At 42.3% G+C, this 19,422-nt stretch overlaps 1 protein-coding gene across 4 annotated transcripts; it reads left to right on the top strand.

The window, feature by feature from the left end:
- The first annotated feature begins 10,242 nt into the window (after window positions 1–10,242).
- Window positions 10,243–18,186, top strand: LOC130377509 (sialoadhesin-like). Of its 4 annotated transcripts, none has more exons than XM_056584661.1 (10): window positions 10,243–10,288; window positions 10,429–10,514; window positions 11,270–11,650; window positions 11,786–12,001; window positions 12,137–12,403; window positions 12,555–12,809; window positions 12,905–12,998; window positions 13,074–13,134; window positions 14,939–15,174; window positions 15,268–18,186. In XM_056584661.1, exons 2-10 carry the CDS (start codon window positions 10,460–10,462, stop codon window positions 15,317–15,319), a joined length of 1,617 nt encoding a protein of 538 aa, XP_056440636.1. In that variant the 5' UTR covers window positions 10,243–10,288; window positions 10,429–10,459; the 3' UTR covers window positions 15,320–18,186. The 4 variants fall into 4 exon arrangements, with proteins under 4 accessions (XP_056440636.1, XP_056440634.1, XP_056440637.1 ...); XM_056584659.1 differs by having other exon boundaries at window positions 10,264–10,288; window positions 10,407–10,514; XM_056584662.1 differs by lacking the exon at window positions 10,243–10,288 and having other exon boundaries at window positions 10,304–10,514; window positions 13,077–13,134.
- The last annotated feature ends 1,236 nt before the right edge of the window (window positions 18,187–19,422 follow it).

Below are 19,422 nucleotides of genomic sequence, written 5' to 3'. Positions count from 1 at the left end.
ATCTCAGTTAGACATGAAAATAACATTCTTATTAATTATTTATTTCATTTGAGCATTACTAATTAAAATAAACAAAATTCAGCACACACTCACACGCAAGCACTCCCGCACACACACAAAATACGCAAAATAATGCAATTACCCATGATTTTCTTTCTATCTGTTAATCCTACTATAAAACACAAGGCGGAAGCACAGAAATAATGAACACATAAACAGTTTATTTCGCTTGTACAATGTTGGATCATGAAACCCCGTGAAAGAATATGTTCATGCTCCCCGGAGCAGAGAAACCGTCCTCCAAACTAAAGAACGTGGAGGATAGTGGTGTTAGGTGATAAACTGCCTCCTCGAAACCTACATCCACCTCCTTCAGCGTAGGTTAATTTTTTGTTCATTAATTTTACTGCAGTGCTTTTCCTAAAATTGGATTGTGTTGATTTTTATGCATCCTCAACTATTTTTTCTTTGTGCTTTTTAACATCCCTTGATGTTCCCAGCTCCAGACCTGTGGTCTATTACCAACTAGTGTGACTAATCCTAAGGTCATTTGATGCACTGCCCATTAGCTACAATATCAATTCATGAAAAATGTATATTGATAAAAGTGTTTCCATTTGCCTGGATACATTAGCCTTGTTGATAATATGGGAAACATGTAAAAGTATGTCTCAAAAGACATTTAGTATCTCTCACCAAGACCTTGGAACCCTAGCAGTGAGGCATGGTGTAAACAGTAACATATTCATAATGTCTGTCTGAGTCAAAGACCAAACCCAAATTGCTATAAGTTGTGTTTAAACATATTCTGTGGGCAGTGAACTGTAGCTATTTAAATGACGTCCAGTTTTAGCAGATTTAAACTTAGTGACAGCAAGTCAGTGGAAATGTAGGGCGGAGGTTTTCAAAATGCCTTAGCTTACTGTCTGTTTTGTGTCATGCTACTGTACGTAGCTTATGGTCTGTTTTATGACATACTTCTTTGCTTTGTTTACTATCTGTTTCATGCTACTTTACTGAGCTTACCGTCTGTTTTATGTCATGCTGCTGCACGTCGCTTACTGTCAGTTTTTCGGTTCAGCATGGCTGAAGTGGGTCAAGCCCTTCATCAACAGCCAACCAGGGGAGTTTTCATTTGTCATTGAGCCTCATCATTCCTATTTGAGCGGCCTAGGCATTCACAATGGAAGAAGCTAACCAAATAAAGTATTATCCAGGGGGCAAGTTGAAGACTTGTTTAAAGGCAGACAGTTTGAAGTGCCATTCACTATTTACTTGGCCAATGTAAAAAGAAGAAGTCTGGAATTGTAACCTGATTTGAATGTGTTTACTAGGCAAGAAATGAATAGCTAAAAAGGGATTGTTAAAGGGTATTTTAGTTTATTAGTTTAGTTTACCCTTTCACCCAAGAGAGCAAGCACACGACCGAACCATAACAGCAGATCAGTGTGGTGCTGAACATGCTGATCTGGTGGTAGGGACCGGGCCAGGGGCGACGGTGGCAAGGCAAAACTCCTTGTTTTGCCTTGGGGCTGGTGTCCCTCCCTACATCTGGTTCAAGATTGGACAGAATGTACATCAGGGAGTGACCTACTGGGTCCAACCTCGGTTTGGAGGCAACTAGTCATGTGCTGTAGAGGGATACGATCTCCACTCTCCTTTAGTGTGTAAGTCTACTCTACAGTACACTGACATGATACCAGGTGTAATATACCTTTTAGGGAAAATAACTACATGCATATGAATTATGAAAGGACCAAACTGCTGGTGTTTTATATAATTAATGAAATGTAACTGTTAACAGACGCTCCAAAGACCCCTCAGTGACCGTGAGTCTCTCTGGTGAAGGTCCCATCTCTATCAATGTCAAATGTGAGTTAAAAACAATACACAATCAAATGAGCTTAACTGTGTCAACATTAATACTTAACCCAAACTTCTCCACTTGACTTTTGTTATTATTAACACTGTCATGAAAAAACAATTAAAAGCTGTATTCACCTGTTTCTTTGTGTCTTCAGAGGGGCCGAATCACACATCTGTGTATTCAAGTCCCTCTGGTGGAATAGAGGAGGGCAGTTCAGTGACTCTGAGCTGCAGCAGTGATGCCAACCCAGCAGCTAACTACACCTGGTTCAGGGAACATGAAGACTTAGTGGAAGAATCAGGACAGAAGCACACTATCACTAATATCACATCTGAGCTTGGAGGAAACTATTACTGCCAAGCTCATAATGCAATTGGACGCCACAATTCCCCCTTTTTATTCATTAACGGTGACAGTTTAAAATAAACACACCTTTCACACAGTCACAGACCCACAGTTAAACATTGACCTGCAGTTGGCTATCAGTGTTTGAAATCGTATTACTATGTTTCAGTGACATCATCATCATCATGGACAACAACAGTAGCAGTGAGAACAATTGTTGTATTACTGGCTACCTTACTCATCGTCTTACTCTGGATGAGGTGAGATATTAGCTCTCTCCTTCTCATTTTCCATTCCTTAACTTCTCCTTTTGCTTCTTCATCTCTCCGTTCTCTTCTCCAAAAGAAAGAGGGCCTCCAGAAAAGTGTGTGGACAAGGAGGAAGGCCAGATACCGTGGAGGAGGTGAGACACAGGAAGCCATGTATTACTAACCTTTCCTGTACTGAGACACAGTGGAAATGCCCTAAGGCCAAAACACAAGACCACACAAGACACTTTTGAGAGAGTTTTTTTCTAAGTAATTGTCCTTCAGTGTTTCTATATACCTGTAATCAGGAGAGACTGTAAATCCCAATGTCTGTATCTTCATGAAGAACAGTGTGAAGTTAGACCCTTTGCCTAACTTAGAACATTCTGAACTGGAGATAACTTCTGTTGACATTTAACTGCTTGAAACATTTTATGAAATATAACAAAATACAGTAGCGTAGGCCGCCCCTATTCAGCTCTTCACAGCTCACGCAGGAGGCACATTTATTGCTTAAAATAATATTATTTATTGTTAATTGCTGTCAGCTGTACAAAGGGGTGGCACTATAACTGACACACACATCCACACGCACGCACGCACGCACGCACGCGCGCGCAACCCGGTCCCAAACCCTCAGGCCAGGCGGCCCGAGGGAGAGGTGGTGGATGACGTATACCGCCGATATCCACCAGTCGGAGCCAGAGAGCGTCCATTGCGTCACTCTAATCGGCGCAATGGAGAACACCTGCGGTGGAGGACGAGGAAGACCAGGTACAAGTCACGGCGCCAGAATTCCAGTTGTGGATGGGCCAGAACAATTGTGGGTGGTCCTTAAATTAAAAACGTTATCAAATCCCTGTTTAACCTATTACAAATGACTGACTAATATACTGTTATATTATTCGTGCATATCGAGATTTGCTCGATATTAACACAGTGTTTTCTACAGACTGCTAAAATACAAAAAAAATAGAACAAAAGTTTAACTTTCTTCAAACAATTGATAATTTATTGTTTCTGAAATTTGGCAGCATTGTTCAGCTTTTGTCGTAAAAATGCTTTTATCAGTTACGCAGGTGAACTTCAACTTCAACTGCAGCATCTGTGGGAATACACACACACACAAACACATAGGCTACACGAAAGATGAGCATGAGAATGAGGGTATCACTCATCATCCCACACTAGTATATTATAGTATACTATAGTAATATATAGTATACTCTAAATGTTGTAGTAAACTATAGAATTTTTTTCCCCTTAAGATTTAAAGAGATGTCAAAGTGGTCAGAAATCAATTTTTTTCCACATAGTTTAGTTATGCTCGTATAACATGAGGCACACTATTTCATAATTCTGTTTAATTGTTTTAAGTTTTCAACAATATTTCGATATCATTAGCAACAGACTGATCTTGGCTTTTTATACATAGAAGATGTATTCAAATGTTGCTTAGGCTACTACGAGATAATAATTAATACTATACCGCGATTTCACGGTCATCCACGAAGATAACAGCCCTTTAAAGGGACTCTTACCTTTGTTGCATTTTTACACTTTTTTTGGATAAGGTTAAATTGGTATTAATAAGGTAATAACACTCTAATATGCAAGACAGACCCACCAGGAGTAAAAACAAACATTTATTTTACTCTCATAATATTTAGTGAAAACTTCAACCAATAAAATTCTTCAGACCGAATGACCTTATTGGCCGACAGACCTGTCTGTTTGCTGCATGGATATATAAGGTTTTCCGTCTGCTTCTTGTGGCGCATTCGGGCCCGCGTCATCAAGGCGCGTCCTCAACTAGAGGGTTTGTTTTGATTCCACGGCAGACAGTAGCGAGTAGCGACCGTAGCGACTGACGATGGCAGACCAAAGTGGTCCACGGCGTACTGAAACTGCACCATTCAGTCCGATTAGGGGACTCATCTCGGACTCAGACTCACAGAGTTACCCTCCTCTGGAGCCTCAGGAAGACCTCCAGACTGTTGGCCACCAACTGCACCATTCAGTCCGACAAGGGGACCCGATTCGGCCTCAGAAGCCAAGTGGTCCCGCTCCCCTGGATGATTCTCAGGACCTCCAGACCGTTGGCAACCAACCGCACCACTCAGTCCGATTAGGGGACCCATTTCGGACTCAGACGCGACGTTGTCCCGCTACTCTGGAGCTACTGGAAGACCTCCAGACCGTTGGCACCCAACCGCACCACTCAGTCCGATTACGGGACCCATTTCGGACTCAGACGCGACGTTGTCCCGCTACTCTGGAGCTACAGGAAGACCTCCAGAACGTTGGCACCCAACCGCACCACTCAGTCCGATTACGGGACCCATTTCGGACTCAGACGCGACGTTGTCCCGCTACTCTGGAGCTACAGGAAGACCTCCAGAACGTTGGCACCCAACCGCACCACTCAGTCCGATTACGGGACCCATTTCGGACTCAGACGCGTCTTCTTCGGACTTCTTGTTTACTAGACCCCTGGTAGATATTATGACCCCTGGGAGTCTAAACATAACCCATGGGAGTCTAAACATAACCCATGGGAGTCTAGAACTTTTGTACTGTAGCGACCCTGGGACAGTTAAATAGTTTGTGTGTTATGTGTTACATTATATTTCGTTGTCCGCTATGCCAGTTGTTCTATGTGTATGTATTGTAATGTTCTTCTTGTCAATCAGCGTGGGGGCGAATCATTAGGTCAGCTGGGGGAGGGCCTTGGAAGAACAGGAGGGTGGGGGCCTGCACGCGAGTGAGACCGTGTTGGGGGTTGCCGGGGTAACCGGGGTTTGTTTTGTGTCGGTTTTCTGCCGTTGGTTACAATGTTACGGGTTTCAGTGACCTGGTTTTGGTTCATTAAAACTACCTTCAACTACTAATGACTCGACATCATTATGTCACCGGCGAGGTCGTTACAGTACTCTAAAAAATAACGCTTAGTTTTGTACGCTTAGGGGGTGGGGCATTGGAGGAAGGCGGGATGATTTGAATGTGCTGTAATTCTCAAATGCAACAAAGGTCAGAGTCCCTTTAATGCAAATCGGATCAAGCATCAATATCAACAAAGTTTCCTGCATTGCAAAAATAAAGCGTTTCAGAAGCCTTTATAAATTCCTAATAATAATAATGATTAAAATATATTAACCTTTATTTTAATTTTTTTGAAGAAAAGTTTAGGGTGGGCCTGTTGAAGAGTGGGTTGTCCTAGGTCCATCAGGCCCACCCATAACGCCGTGCCTGCCAGGTACCCTTTAAAAGGCTGTTTGATGTGCTCATAGGGGAGAGAACTGGGAGTCCGAGCGGAGGTGGGAACCTCCAGGACCCGATACGGACGGACAGACTCGTGGATCGAGTAGACCTTCCCCATTGGCCCCGAGGGAACCCGCACGCCCGGACGACGCGCGCCGACACGGAACACACCGCTGGAACAGCGCTACCGACGGGAACGACCTCCCTCTCCAGGGACGAGACCGGCCCGGCCGGAGAGACCATCACCTGGACTCTACCGTGGCTCACGGAGTCATCGGTATGAGTTTTGGTTTCCCCGCTTTGGGCACAGACCCACGTGGTTCTCCGTTATTCAATGAATAAACGCCCTATTGGGCTTTGAACTGACCTTGGCGTGTAGTGATTTCCTGAGTGAGAGAGACAGCCCTGGGGCCGGGTCGCCACAACACACACACACAACGCCTCGGGCCGGTGGGGCCCTCCCCGCTGCTCGCTGCCGAGGCAGTGGTGCCTTGGCGCTGCTCGCTGCCGAGGCGGTGGTCCCTCGGCAGCGGGCAACGAAGCTCCAGTGGGAGACAATTGCGGTCAACAATCGCGGTCAACAATCCCTTTCTCTTCCATGTCACATTTCTACTTCAGATTATTGAGGACGTTGAAGAACCAGAGACGTCGGAGAACCCGACGCATTCGTTTGAGATTCATTATATCTTTTGGAGGCGCACACAGCTTTTGGCCATGATAATATTTATTATATGATATAGATATCTATGTATGATATTATTTAGATATAGAGCTCCAGGACTGTAACGCAAGTGTTGTACACTCCTTTGTTATTTGGATAACCGTTCTGCTGTTGGTGTTATCGCGCATAACACGTCAGACTCTCTGACGTGTTTGGTGCTTCCACAACGAGACTCGTAGTGGGAGTTATCTCAGCTATACTTGAGATTGATGTGGAAGTGGGAGAACCAGAGACGTCGGAGAACCCGATGCAGTCGTTTGAGAAACATAATATCGTCTGGAGGCGCACACAGCTTTTGGCCGTGATAATATCTATCATATGATATATATAACTATGTATATTATGATATTATTCTGATTCAGAGCACCAGGACTCCGGTGTGTTCTAGAGTATTTACAGAACATGGCCAAAGGCTGTGTGCGCCTCGCCATTGCGATACATCCACTGTTAATAGAGCGAATAGTACCGTGGCAGCAAACTGCTCAGGGCCACACCCCCACCCTCCTCCTTGACCCGCCTCTCATCTCCTTATTTGCATTACAGCTGCGGACACCGAAACGGCGCGTTTGGGGAAATCTCAATGTGCGACTGGCTCGGAGTGGTTGTAATTCTGCACCACGGCTGAATTTCGTGAATGTCTTCAAATACTGTGATAGGGGCCCACTAATATCTATATCAAAGCATCCATAAAGTAGCATGCCTTGGGACCTTTAAGTTTTACTAGCAGGCATATAGAAAGATATAGCCATTTTGTAATGTCATGACGTCTGGTGCTAACTAGCCTATGTGTGATGGGTTATTATTTATCATGTAGCCTAACAACGGCTTAGTATTAATTTAATATAATACTGTTATAACATAACAGCAGTAGCCTGCTGTTGCAATATAAGCCTACCATACACTTTATTTATCCTTTACCTTAATAACCAAGGCCTCATAATTTGAAAGTGTAGCCCATCGTCTGCTCTTGCTATGGGTTGTCTCTGTTCGTTTTAGCAACGATAACGGAGGTAAGAATGGGGAATCTTCTTGTGTGTTTAAACGTTTGTGCTCACCTTTCTTAGAAAATAAGTTAGTCAGAACCTGACTTCTAGGCAAGACTTCAATCTATTTAACTGTGGCTTTGACATATTGCCACATGATCTCCATCCAGATTAAAAAGTTCACAGTAAGCAAGGTGCGATTCGTGGTAAAATCGGCTGTGTGGACTGAACCATTTTGCGCTTTTTGAAAGGGGTGTTCACAGAGGACTCGCAGCAGTCTTTACTTTTAACAAATATACAATACCATGTATTAAACTAATAATCTAAGCTTGCATTTAGATCGATATTCATCATGAAATTTAGTTATGTTATTAAACTATTTGAAAAACAATGAAAAAACAATAAAAGAAAAGGAAAATGTAAACTATCCATAAGGGCCCCCCCCCCCCACCAAAGCTTTTCCCCCAGTCCGTCGGCCCTGCACACACGCACACGCACGCCCACGCCCACACCCACACCCACAGACACACACACACACACACACACACACACACACACACACACACACACACACACACACACACACACACACACACACACACACACAGCATACACACCACATTAGGCATAACAACTGTGTACCAACAACCTGTTTGAAAAAGGTTAGGCTAAATAAAAATATGATTCAAAGCTGGCCAGCATGTTGATAACTGAACTCCCATAAGCCTAATGTGAAGGGTGCGCCTCCCTCAGCGAACACAGTCCTGCTATGTCTGGATCATGAAGGCCTTTTTATACTGCCAAGCCGGATCGGTCGCGGCTTTGCACGCCCGGCAATTTCACTGCCTTGCATGTGTAAAACCGAGGGTGTAAAATCCCCCGTAGTCACGGAGCGGGCTTTCTTGGTTCATTGGAGAAGGACCTCTTTACGATAATTTACATACAACAAATGTTTTTATTATTTTATGATTAAGAGACTCGCGTGCAAGAATTAACTATTTCCAATTCTTGTTTTTTATCCAGAGGATAAAAAACGTCTTTCTCGCGTAGATCACACCATCTTTCACCGTTTTCGTTGAATGCGACTGCATCTTCTTCTCTCACATGATTAAGAGTTTTCAGATTACAATGAAACCGCCAATGTGTGTGGGTCCGGAAGGGTAAATAGCTAGTAAGCTAGCTCAAAGCGATGATTTACTTCCGGCAGTGTAAATGCGCAGACCATGGAAAAAGGCGTGCATAAGACGGGCATATTTGGCAGTATAAAAACGTCTATGTCAGCTTCAGTCTCAGGTGTGGCTTAGCATCAATTCTGCTTCCTTGTTTCATTTTTATGATGATGTAATAAACCTAGAATGTCAGGTCAGATTGTTGCAGCTAGAGGAATATGATCTACAACCCAGGAAGCACCACAAATATATAAATATTAGAGCTGTCAGTTAAACGCGTTATTAACGGCGTTAACGCAAACCAAATTTAACGGCGTTAACAAATTTATCGCGCGATTAACGCAATTATTTTATTTAAAAAAAAAAAAAGTTTTTTTTTTTTTTTTCTTTGGCTCAAAACAAAGAAGCAGTAGCCTGACTGCTATTTTCAAATGACATTTGTTCAAAGCAGTCGTTTAATTGCACTATAGGCTCTTTTTTTGTATCGTCCTGTTTTGATCAGTATATGGCAATGTTGTTATCAATAAAAAATAATTTGCACAAGGCAAGCCAATGCAATTCACCATGTTGATAAGAGAATTAAAATGAGAAGAATTATGGGACAAAAAAATCAAGGGATATTTAGCATAGAAAAATAATGTGCGATTAATCGCGAGTTAACTATGGCATTAATGCGATTAATCACGATTAAATATTTTAATCGCTTGACAGCTCTAATAAATATATATAATACATATTTCAATATTAAACCAATGCATTTCAATCTGGAGATTTTTTCGACTTCAGAAGGGGGGGCGGGCAGCGCAGCGCAGTGCATGCTCTAGTTATGGATTGGTCTAAACAACAATCAGATTTATCAGATTATTGCAGCAGACCCCCTCAAAAGCTGAATCTAACCACATCCCTTAAACCAAGTCTCACACCAGAATGTAGTACAACTATGTTGGTCCACTGCGGAAAACACATTACAATAACTGCTCTAAACATCCTGAGTGTGTATTGACTATTTCTATTTCTGATTGAAATGCTCATTGCAAGCTTCCTATGTATGTCTACTGTGCCCCAGGGAAGTATGGATTTGGGGCTGCTATTCTGTTGAAATGTCTCATGATCTAAATGGCCTGTGTGGTAAAAATATATAAAAAAGAATGTTTTTCTGTTGTTCCACTACTCTGTATCTAGAGTGGTGATCTACCACACCCTGGAGACAGCAAGTGTGTGTGTGTGTGTGTGTGTGTGTGTGTGTGTGTGTGTGTGTGTGTGTGTGTGTGTGTGTGTGTGTGTGTGTGTGTGTGTGTGTGTGTGTGTGTGTGTGTGTGTGTGTGTGTGTGGATGGGTGTGTGTGTGTGTGTGCATGTTTACCTGCCTGTCTGCATATGTGTGAGTAGGGAGAAGAAGGACGGATGATTAATAAAAATGTAATTAAGTAGCAGAAGATAAAACACAGAGGCACTTTAACCATTCATTATTGTCACAACTTCAGCAAGGCTTTAGTTTTTCATTTATCTGTGTCCTGTTTTGCAACACTAACTCATGTCATTTCAGACTCTCTTCTCTTGTCGTGCCATTTTGTGAAACCTGACAATTTTCATCACACCTTGCTGCAAGTCAAGGTGTGAAGAGGAAGGAAGTCTTTCAATGCTGCTGATGCCACTTCACTGCATGAACTGGCAGTCTGGACCCACAGACTAGAAGTGAGACCAGCTAACTCCTCTAGAGTAACTTTGAACTGTTATTGATATTGTTAATTAATGTTAAATACATAGCGATTTCCTTATATATTCACCTTTTAATTGTGTTTTTGACCTGCAGGTGTGCTTTATTATTTCCGCAGAACAACAGAGTGAGAGAGGAGAGGACTTACCATGTCTTTAAGATCAGCAGCAAGAGGATTTCTAGCTTTCCTTCTGTCAGTACCAGGTTGGTTCATTTAAAATGTGATCATTTAGTTGAACTGTTTCAATAACATTAGTATAACATTATTAAACCTGAACTAACGTCAAAGGGTTAGTTAAGTTACTTTTAAAGTTTTTGAAAAAGGATAAATGTCAAAAGCTACAGTTTTCCATTTATTATATAAATGATGACCTAGACATGACGTATCAATCTTCTGCTCCAATGTTGGAATTATTGTTCAGTGTAACGGTACACACTGCATGCCATCTCCTGCCCTCTCTCCTATCTCCCGCTTTCCTCTCCTTTCCTTGTCTTATCTCATCTCCTTGTCTCCTCTCCTCCTCCTTGTCTCCACTCTCTTCCTCTCCTAACCTTGACTACTCACCACTAATCCCACTTCCTCTCCCTGTCTCCAATCCTTTCCTTGTCTCCTCTCCTCGCCTGCTCTACTCTACATTCCTTGTCTCTACAATATTTGTAATTATTTAGATGCAGTCAAAAACACAGCCTACATTACCATTTTCGTTAACTATTAGTGTATGTTGTTCAGTTAGTGTAGTGTACATTTCTGTATTTCAGGGGGGTGTTGAACTTGATACCTCCCCTGGTGTCAAATGATGTTCTGGAACGTTCCTCTCACAGCTCAGTGGTCAGCATGTATCTGTAGTCTCCATCCCCACCCACCAGCCTCCATCTCTTTATGTATCTTCTACTCTGTTCATCAGGTGAACCTCTGTGTCTTGTTAATTCTCAATGAGATGTCTTTGTTTTTTTCACAGCGCTTCAGGGTAATGATGAATGGACGGTTACTTACTCACCTAGTAATGTCTGCGCTTTAAGAAAATCGACGGTTGACCTCAGTTGCACTTATGAATACCCTGACAACGTACAGTACCGCCCTAACACAGTCTATACACTGTGGTTTACTAAAGTATCCAACGATCAGCCTGTTGACCTGCGAGGGGATGCAGACTATACAGGTCGTGTTGGATACAGCTGTGGAGAGGTCAGCTGTACCGGGTCCAGATGTCATGGAACATGTTCCCTGAGAATCAAAGACCTGAGAGAGAGTGACTCTGATGTCTACAAGGTTAGGTTCACAACAAACCAACCAGATGGGGAATATACTGTTGACCCTGGAGTGACATTATCTGTAACAGGTAAACTGTGTGTGTGTGTGTGTGTGTGTGTGTGTGTGTGTGTGTGTGTGTGTGTGTGTGTGTGTGTGTGTGTGTGTGTGTGTGTGTGTTCCTAATTATTTAGAATAATTGTGATTCATTTGATCTAACTCCCAGATCTCCAGGTGAAGGTGTCCTTTCCTGACCCTCCCGATCCTACCAGGGCAGAGCTGGAGTGTCACAGTAGGTGTGGTCTAGCTGGTGACCCTCCCTACATCTGGTTCAGAAATGGACAGAATCTAAGACATGGAGAGAAGAACTTGGTCCAACCTCAGTCTGGAGGCAGCTATTCATGTGCTGTTGAAGGATACAATCTCAAATCTCCTTTAGTGTGTAAGTATGCTCCACAGTACACTGACATGATACCAGGTGTAATATACCTTTTAGGGAAAATAACTGTGTATATGTACTATGAATGGACCAAACAGCTGGTGTTTTATGTAATTAATGAAATGTAACTGTTAACAGACGCTCCAAAGACCCCCTCAGTGACCGTGAGTCCATCTGGTGAAATAAAGGAGGGCAGTTCAGTGACTCTGAACTGCAGCAGTGATGCCAACCCAGCAGCTAACTACACCTTGTTCAAGGTCAATATAGATAATTTATCCAGAGACATGAACCACGGACAACCGCTCGTCTTTGGACACATCCTGTCTACAGACTCTGGACAATATCGTTGTGACGCACAAAATAAGCTAGGGAAAGAATCAGTCTCCATCTCTATCAATGTCCAATGTGAGTTCAACACAATACACAATCAAATGAGCTTAACTGTGCCAACATTAATAATCAACCCAAACGTCTAAACTTCTCCGATTTGTTATTATTAATACTGTCATGAAAAAAAATGTTGAGGCTGTTTTTACCTGTTTCTATGTGTCTCCAGATGGACCCAAACACACATCTGTGTATTCAAGTCCCTCTGGTGGAATAGAGGAGGGCAGTTCAGTGACTCTGAGCTGCAGCAGTGATGCCAACCCAGCAGCTAACTACACCTGGTTCAGGGAACATGAAGACTTAGTGGAAGAATCAGGACAGAAGCACACTATCACTAATATCACATCTGAGCATGGAGGAAACTATTACTGCCAAGCTCATAATGAAATCGGACGTCACAATTCCCCCTTTTTATTCATTAAAGGTAATAGTTCATTTAAAATAAACACACCTTACACACAGTTACTCATTGGCCTGCAGTTGGCTATCAGTGTTTGAAATCGTATTACTATGTTCCAGTGACATCATCATCACATACAGCAATGGAAGCTGTAACAACCAGTGTTATGTTACTGGCCACCATACTTCTCCTTCTCGTCTTCCTCTGGTTGAGGTGAGACATTCTCTCTCCTTTTCTTGTTTTCCATTAACTTCTCCTGTTGCTTAATCTCTCTGTTCTCTTCTCCAGAAGAAAGAGGGCCTCCAGAAAGGCATGTGGACAGGGAGGAAGGCCAGATACTGTGGAGGAGGTGAGACACAGCAAGCCATTTATTATTAACCCATCATTGACTTAGACACAAAGTGGAAATAGAAACCACAACACAAAACCACACATATAATATATAGTTGTTTCCTTAGTAAGTGTCCTTTGTTGCTCTAGCTCTGTAGCTAGGAGAGACGAAGAATGTGACGTTAAACCCTCAGCCTGATTTTGAAAATTCAAAAGACTTATAGAGTCTGTTACAGACCTCCCAAACAGAAGGAGTGTTCTTAAGTGTTCTTTTAAAATTCGGGACTGATTGCTACAGTCATAATATATTGTTACACAAAGAGTGTATCTTACTCGGCGATCCAAATGTTCTTACAGGAAGCTAGTGTATCTTATCTGGGGATTTTCATACAAATGTGAAAACACCAACAAGCTCTCTTGTGGTTGCCCTTAGTAAGTTCATACAGTTGTGAACAGATAGAACATCATTTCTAGATTTTATGATGAATTGGAAAGAGACTAAATGTGTAAATCAGGCGATTTCATCTGTAGCATTAGTGATCTTTTGATTATTTCTTGCACCTTTTTAAAATCCTAAAAGTTATGCTGGAACAGGGATACATCTGCATAATGTTCCATGAAGAGTTTCCAAAAGATTGATTAATTCACACAATAAGTTAGCAGGATTGGTAAGGTGTGCTAAATTTGTGACAGTGTAGATCGGCTAGTTTTAATGAACATTGTTCCCATGCCTGACAAACTAAACACTAGAAGGATTAGGATTTATAGCAGTCAGAAAAATTAAACAGTGAGATTTGAGGACCGAAAACGATGGAAAGGGATGAAGCAGATAAAGATAGAATCGACAAATGTCAGTTTAAATATTGATGGCCTTCAGTATCATATAACAAAGGTGGCTCAACACTTTCTGTGGTTTTCCCTTTGTCTCAGATTTGCTCATTAGCTCTTAATATAAAAACTCCATCATTGAGAGTTTCTACCAGGACAGAAGTGAGGGCTTTGAGCTGGCTGAAACGGCTGATATGAAGCGGCCAGGTTGTTGCGCTCCATGATCCCACTGGAATGGTCGTTAGATCTACTGAAGGTTTTTTCATACAGTAGACCACTGCACTTGTTGATTCACTTAAATTGATTTAGGCTAAGTGAAACGTCAATAGAGTGGTTTAATCCTTGTGGGATCCCCAGGGGTCGATTCTTGGCCCTGTTTTATATTTGATATATGTCAATGATAGATATGTTGCGACCTACTTTCAGCATTAATCTCCCGGATGTTTAATGTTTTGAAACCTGAAATAAAACAAAACCACACCAGTGCCACATGATCATCAGTATTGTTTGTATGCTTTCTCTGCAGCAGTGTTGCCATGGCACCTGACACTATGTTATGGTGGGGTCACCTGGGAATACAAACTTCAGTTTAATCCATTATCAGTCTGGGATTTAAGAATGACTAATTGACAAGGTTAAGTTTGCTTCAAGAGTGAGATCTAGGGTGAGATCTAAATGATAAACTGGGATATTGTGAAACATCGGCCAGTGAGAAGAATGATGATTTTTGAATGGCAGTAATGATTTCTAATTAAATTTTAAAGAAGCAAATTAATTAATGTTATGGAACTGTTTTAGGAGCTCAACAGATAGAGGAAACCTTGCAGAAAGCACTTGAAGCGAGGCCTACAACAGCCTGCATGGTGGGACCAATAGTCACCACCAAGGGTCTCTAGATTAACAAGAAACCCATGACCTTCAGGACTGTGTTCTGGACTGTTCAGGAATTGTTTAGTGCTTTCTAAACGTCCTCTTCTGTCCTCACTCCCCGATAGCCACTTCCTGTTCCTGTGTATGAAAACGCCTCAGCTCTGACCAATCAAATGGTTCCTACACTTGGAGAACGAAATGAAGAGAAGGATGACGACCTTCACTGTGCCAGCATCCACGCCTCTCGCTCAGAGAACCAGGAAGTTCCTCGCCGGTTGACTGGCTCTCGTGTCCAATCAGACCAGACAGATACATCCTTTTACTCTGTGCTCAACATTAAGAGACTCAACGCTGTCTCTGGGTAAGCTTCTTAGTTCAGAAATAGAATCTAAGTTTTTGGACTTCATCAACCCAATGGATGTTTCACAGGCTGACTGAAGTTCTGTCTTTTCAGAGAAAGTGACCAGACAGAAACCTCAGAAGTTTACAGCAACGTCAAAGAATAACCTGGAGATTGAACCAGTGGCAGCAGCACGATTTAAATAGTAGTGAAGAGGAGGTTTTGGGAATATCTAGCGCTGGCTTTAGACCAGGGGTCGGCAACCCTAGGCACGCATGCCAACACTGGCACGTGGCAGCATAATCATTGGCACACTTGAGAAGAAAATGTCACAGCACAATGTGGCAGCATAATCATTACTACCGGGTTTTTTTGCACTTTATTCTGTTTTGGGCATTTCCTCCCTGTGCAAGTATGTTTAAATGAGATACTGAAAGCAGTGTTCTGAAATGGGATCAATTAATAGTATGTAGCCTAAACCTATGTTGTGAGTAATAGAGAAGAAAATATTTAAAATATTGTGGCAAGTGGCCTGTATGCATCGCCTTCACATGGTTTTGCAAAGATGTACATGTCTTAAAGATATGAGGATGGTTCCAACATTCTCATATATTCTCGGTTTCTCAAATCGGAAATATGTTTTTGAATGAGTTTCTGGAAGTTGTGTTTTAAGATGGGACATATGTAATTATAATTTGTAATCCCATGTTGCAAATATAACAGCAAAAAAATCATTAGACAATTCCAGGTCTTCTGGAAATGTTTTTGGTCATAATTCAGCTTAATATATTTTTGCTTAAGGCACACATTAACGAGAAAATGTCAAACTGGCACTGCATGTTGAAAACTTTGCTGACCCCGGCTTTAGACCAATGGGAGTGTCGGTGAGAACACAGGGTTGTCCAGTCAGAGTTCCAAGTTTTATGGGCTTTATTGTCCAAAGGTGTGAGCAGGACTGTATGCATGCGTGTTGGTGGGTATGATGCTAACGTGTAACTAGGTATAATGGGTAGGTAGTTAGGTTGGATATATGTGTGTTAAGGTAAGTTGTGTGTGCGGCAAAGCCTGATTTCCACCGGGGACGTAAGCGCTGCGGTCACCGCTGCTGATGGCTGCCACTCTAATCAAAGAAACCATTCCCACCGGGCGCGCTGCGGAACGTCTTAGCATCCCAGGAGCATCCCAACGTCTCAGTGTCCCAGGAGCGGCGCGCTGCGCCGCAGCACTATCATTCCGTAGCACTTCTATTTTTGACGCAAGACGTTGCTGAACCGCGTCAAATTCAACAGAGCAGATCGAGCCGGCAGGAAGTGAAAAAGTAAAAGCCATAGAGCATCCGGTAAATTTTTTAAATAAAACAATACTCAGCTCAAGTAGCCTATCACAACTTCACATCAACATTACGTCATGACCGGTGGATTTAGTTCAGCAGTCAATCAAAGGGTCTCAGAGGGTCGGCAACATGGACGACGAGAGACTGATTGTCGAAGTGGAGCAACATAAAATAATTTATGAAATAAATCATCCTTTTTATAAGGACAATGTCAGAAAGGACAAAGCCTGGCATTTAATTGCAGTAGTTTTGGGAGTGGAAGGTGAGTACATTAGGTTTAGGATTATCGCGTGATCTTGTGTGAATACGGCTGGCTCGCAAGGCAGCGCTACGCTGCCGTTACGCGCCCGGTGGGAATTGACGCAGGGTAGAATTCGCAGCCGTTCCGCGACGCGTACATCCCCGGTGGAAATCAGGCGTAAGGTAGGATATGTGCTAAGGTAGGATGTATGGCTAAGGTAGGATGTGGGGCCAAGGTATGTGTGCTAATGTAGGATGTATGGCTAATGTATGTCTGTTTGGCTAAGGTATGTGTGTTTGGCTAAGGTATGTGTATGGCTACGGTAGGATGTTTGTCTAATGTAGGATGTTTGGCTAAGGTAGGATGTTTGGCTAAGGTAGGATATGTTTGCTAAGGTAGGATGTATGGTTTCTGGGAAGCAAACAAAATGTACAACAATCAGCTCGACAATGCATTGCCACAAATTTACGCACAGAAGGAGTTCAAAGTACAGTTCACAAGGTGTTCAGTGTCTCTGAACAAAGGAAAGGGGTATGGTCACAGGTGAGGCTTAAATAGTGTGTGGCAGGGCAGGGAGTAATTAACTGATTGACATGGGCAAATTGGGAAAACGAAGGGGCAAATAAAGGGGTGCAACTCTGGGTCTGTGAGGTGAGGAGGGAAGCAGAAATCTTCCAAACAGCCGCCCCCAAATTTGTCCAGGTCACGCCAGAGGGGTTTGTCTTGGGGCAACAGGCGCACTTGGTGGAACAACCTTTGCAAATGCAAAGGTTGTGGAAGTAGGACAGCCAATGCAACAATAATATACATGTACTATTTGTTAGTTTTGCAAAAAATGAATACATCTATCAGATGAAAAATATATTTAATCCAACATTGAAAATATAAACAATGTTGGCCGAGCCACATTGTGTTTATTCATGATGAAACTGCTCCCCTCGTTCCAAAATGAGCCCATGCAAGCTTGCGCCAAATGTGGAAAGTTAATTTCAAATAAATATTGAATATGAAACTAACTACGACGGTAGTAACATGAGGTGGCGAAACTTTGACAGGATCCAAGGTCTTTGATGCCTCTGTTGAAATCGATGGTGGTTAAAGTTGTAATAGTTGTAAACATGAGCTCTATTGTTGAAGAAAGTGGCTGCTTCGGAAATATATCTCAGGGGGGGCAATTTTTCTGATAATGATTAATGTGACCCATTCAATAGGTGCGTTAAGCAAGGCAGTATCAATTTGTTGTTCGATGATTCATTCATATAGAGATCCTTCTTGTATCCACTAGATGGCAACTCCATAAACAAAAATGGTGTAGCTCCACAATTAATTATTTAAATTAATCTAATGTTGAATGATGTAAATAAGCTAAACAGGAGAAAATATGTCGTGCAACAACATAAAGACAAGGGCAGCATATTAAGTCAAGTATTAATTGACTAACCTTGAAAGATTTGGCCTACAAAAGAAGTTATCACAATGGTACACAGAAATAAAAAATTGTACATTCCTCAACATTGCACAAACATTGTCTTTTCATGAAATACAAAATAAGATGACAATACAGCATCTTGGTATTTGTTCAGATTGTAGGATCAAGAGCTTTCACAACCTTTACAACATTTCAAAGGTAGTGCACTCAAACTATCTTGGAGTTGTTGGAGTTGAGTGTGTTCAATGTTCACCCTCCCAAAAGGCGCAAAAGTCATCTCAATGTGTCCCACCAGTCGATACCCAAGCAGTGCTGTCTGCCGTGCTGCCGTCAGGGTGGAAGAGGGGCAGGGGTAGCAGAAGACTTTGGTAGCTTCTTCACAGCCCGTTATCCAGCTTTTTCTCTTGTATAAATTTGTTGAAATTCCTCGGGTTTATGATATCCCCTCCTTTGTAGAGACCCGTTTAATTATTGCAGATTATTTTGAAAAAAGAGAGATTAAAAAAAAACAAGGCAGGTCTGTGGCAGATCAGCGCCCCGGCGATCAATGGGCGAGCCGCCACTGGTTGAGGTAAAATACCATATTGTTTTATCTGAAATCATTAAATATTAACGCCTGGAAACGTGTTTTTTTTCTGGATGTCTTGTTCTGACAATGTGGACCATATATGTGTTGCTGTGTGCAGTTCATGTGAGAGAAGAACATTTTTTAACACATAGCTGAGAATCGACTGGGCTACTGTCAAGGTGAACACGACTGCAACAGTCACGATGACCAAACCACAATTCGAGGAGAGGAGTCAGTTCTGAGAGATCACATAACGATATCCTACTTATGTAGCCAGCCTTGACTGCATCGGCTAATTCTGCAAAGTGTCAATGAGCCGGAAGACAACTGCTGCGCACAAACATACACGGAAACATGCACACACGCGCTTGTGTGTGTGTGTGTGAAACTCAAAACTCGACCATTTATTCGTTAGCGTTGGATTTAAACTCAATGCAGTTACACTATTGGAGTGGATCGGAAGAATATGGGAACGAAATTAATTGTTTGGAGTGCCGCGGCAGAACGAATGGGCACAGTTAACTTCATATCGGCCCAAAGGCAATACAATGCGTTTTACAAATGAGAAAGGCGAGAATATAACCTGCCCCAGACCCACCGTTCTCTTTCTTCAATAATGACACATTAGTTACTTAAAGAGATAGAACTTTACTGTTATATATGACGTGAGCTTCATTCATGTTAAAGGAAAGCCCACA

Source organism: Gadus chalcogrammus, chromosome 23, assembly GCF_026213295.1.
Source record: "Gadus chalcogrammus isolate NIFS_2021 chromosome 23, NIFS_Gcha_1.0, whole genome shotgun sequence".
NCBI classification, from domain to species: Eukaryota; Metazoa; Chordata; class Actinopteri; order Gadiformes; family Gadidae; genus Gadus; species Gadus chalcogrammus.
Note: the sequence above shows the minus strand (reverse complement) of the source record. Positions and strands in the feature narration are given on the sequence as shown.

What these genes read in the sequence shown, in the direction of transcription:
- LOC130377509 (XM_056584661.1), top strand. Translation starts at nt 10,460, where the DNA reads ATGTCTTTAAGATCAGCAGCAAGAGGATTTCTAGCTTTCCTTCTGTCA. An exon ending in CCCCTTTTTATTCATTAAAG is followed by an intron (nt 12,810 to 12,904) that starts GTAATAGTTCAT and finishes ACTATGTTCCAG; the next exon opens with TGACATCATCATCACATACA. An exon ending in AGACTCAACGCTGTCTCTGG is followed by an intron (nt 15,175 to 15,267) that starts GTAAGCTTCTTA and finishes CTGTCTTTTCAG; the next exon opens with AGAAAGTGACCAGACAGAAA.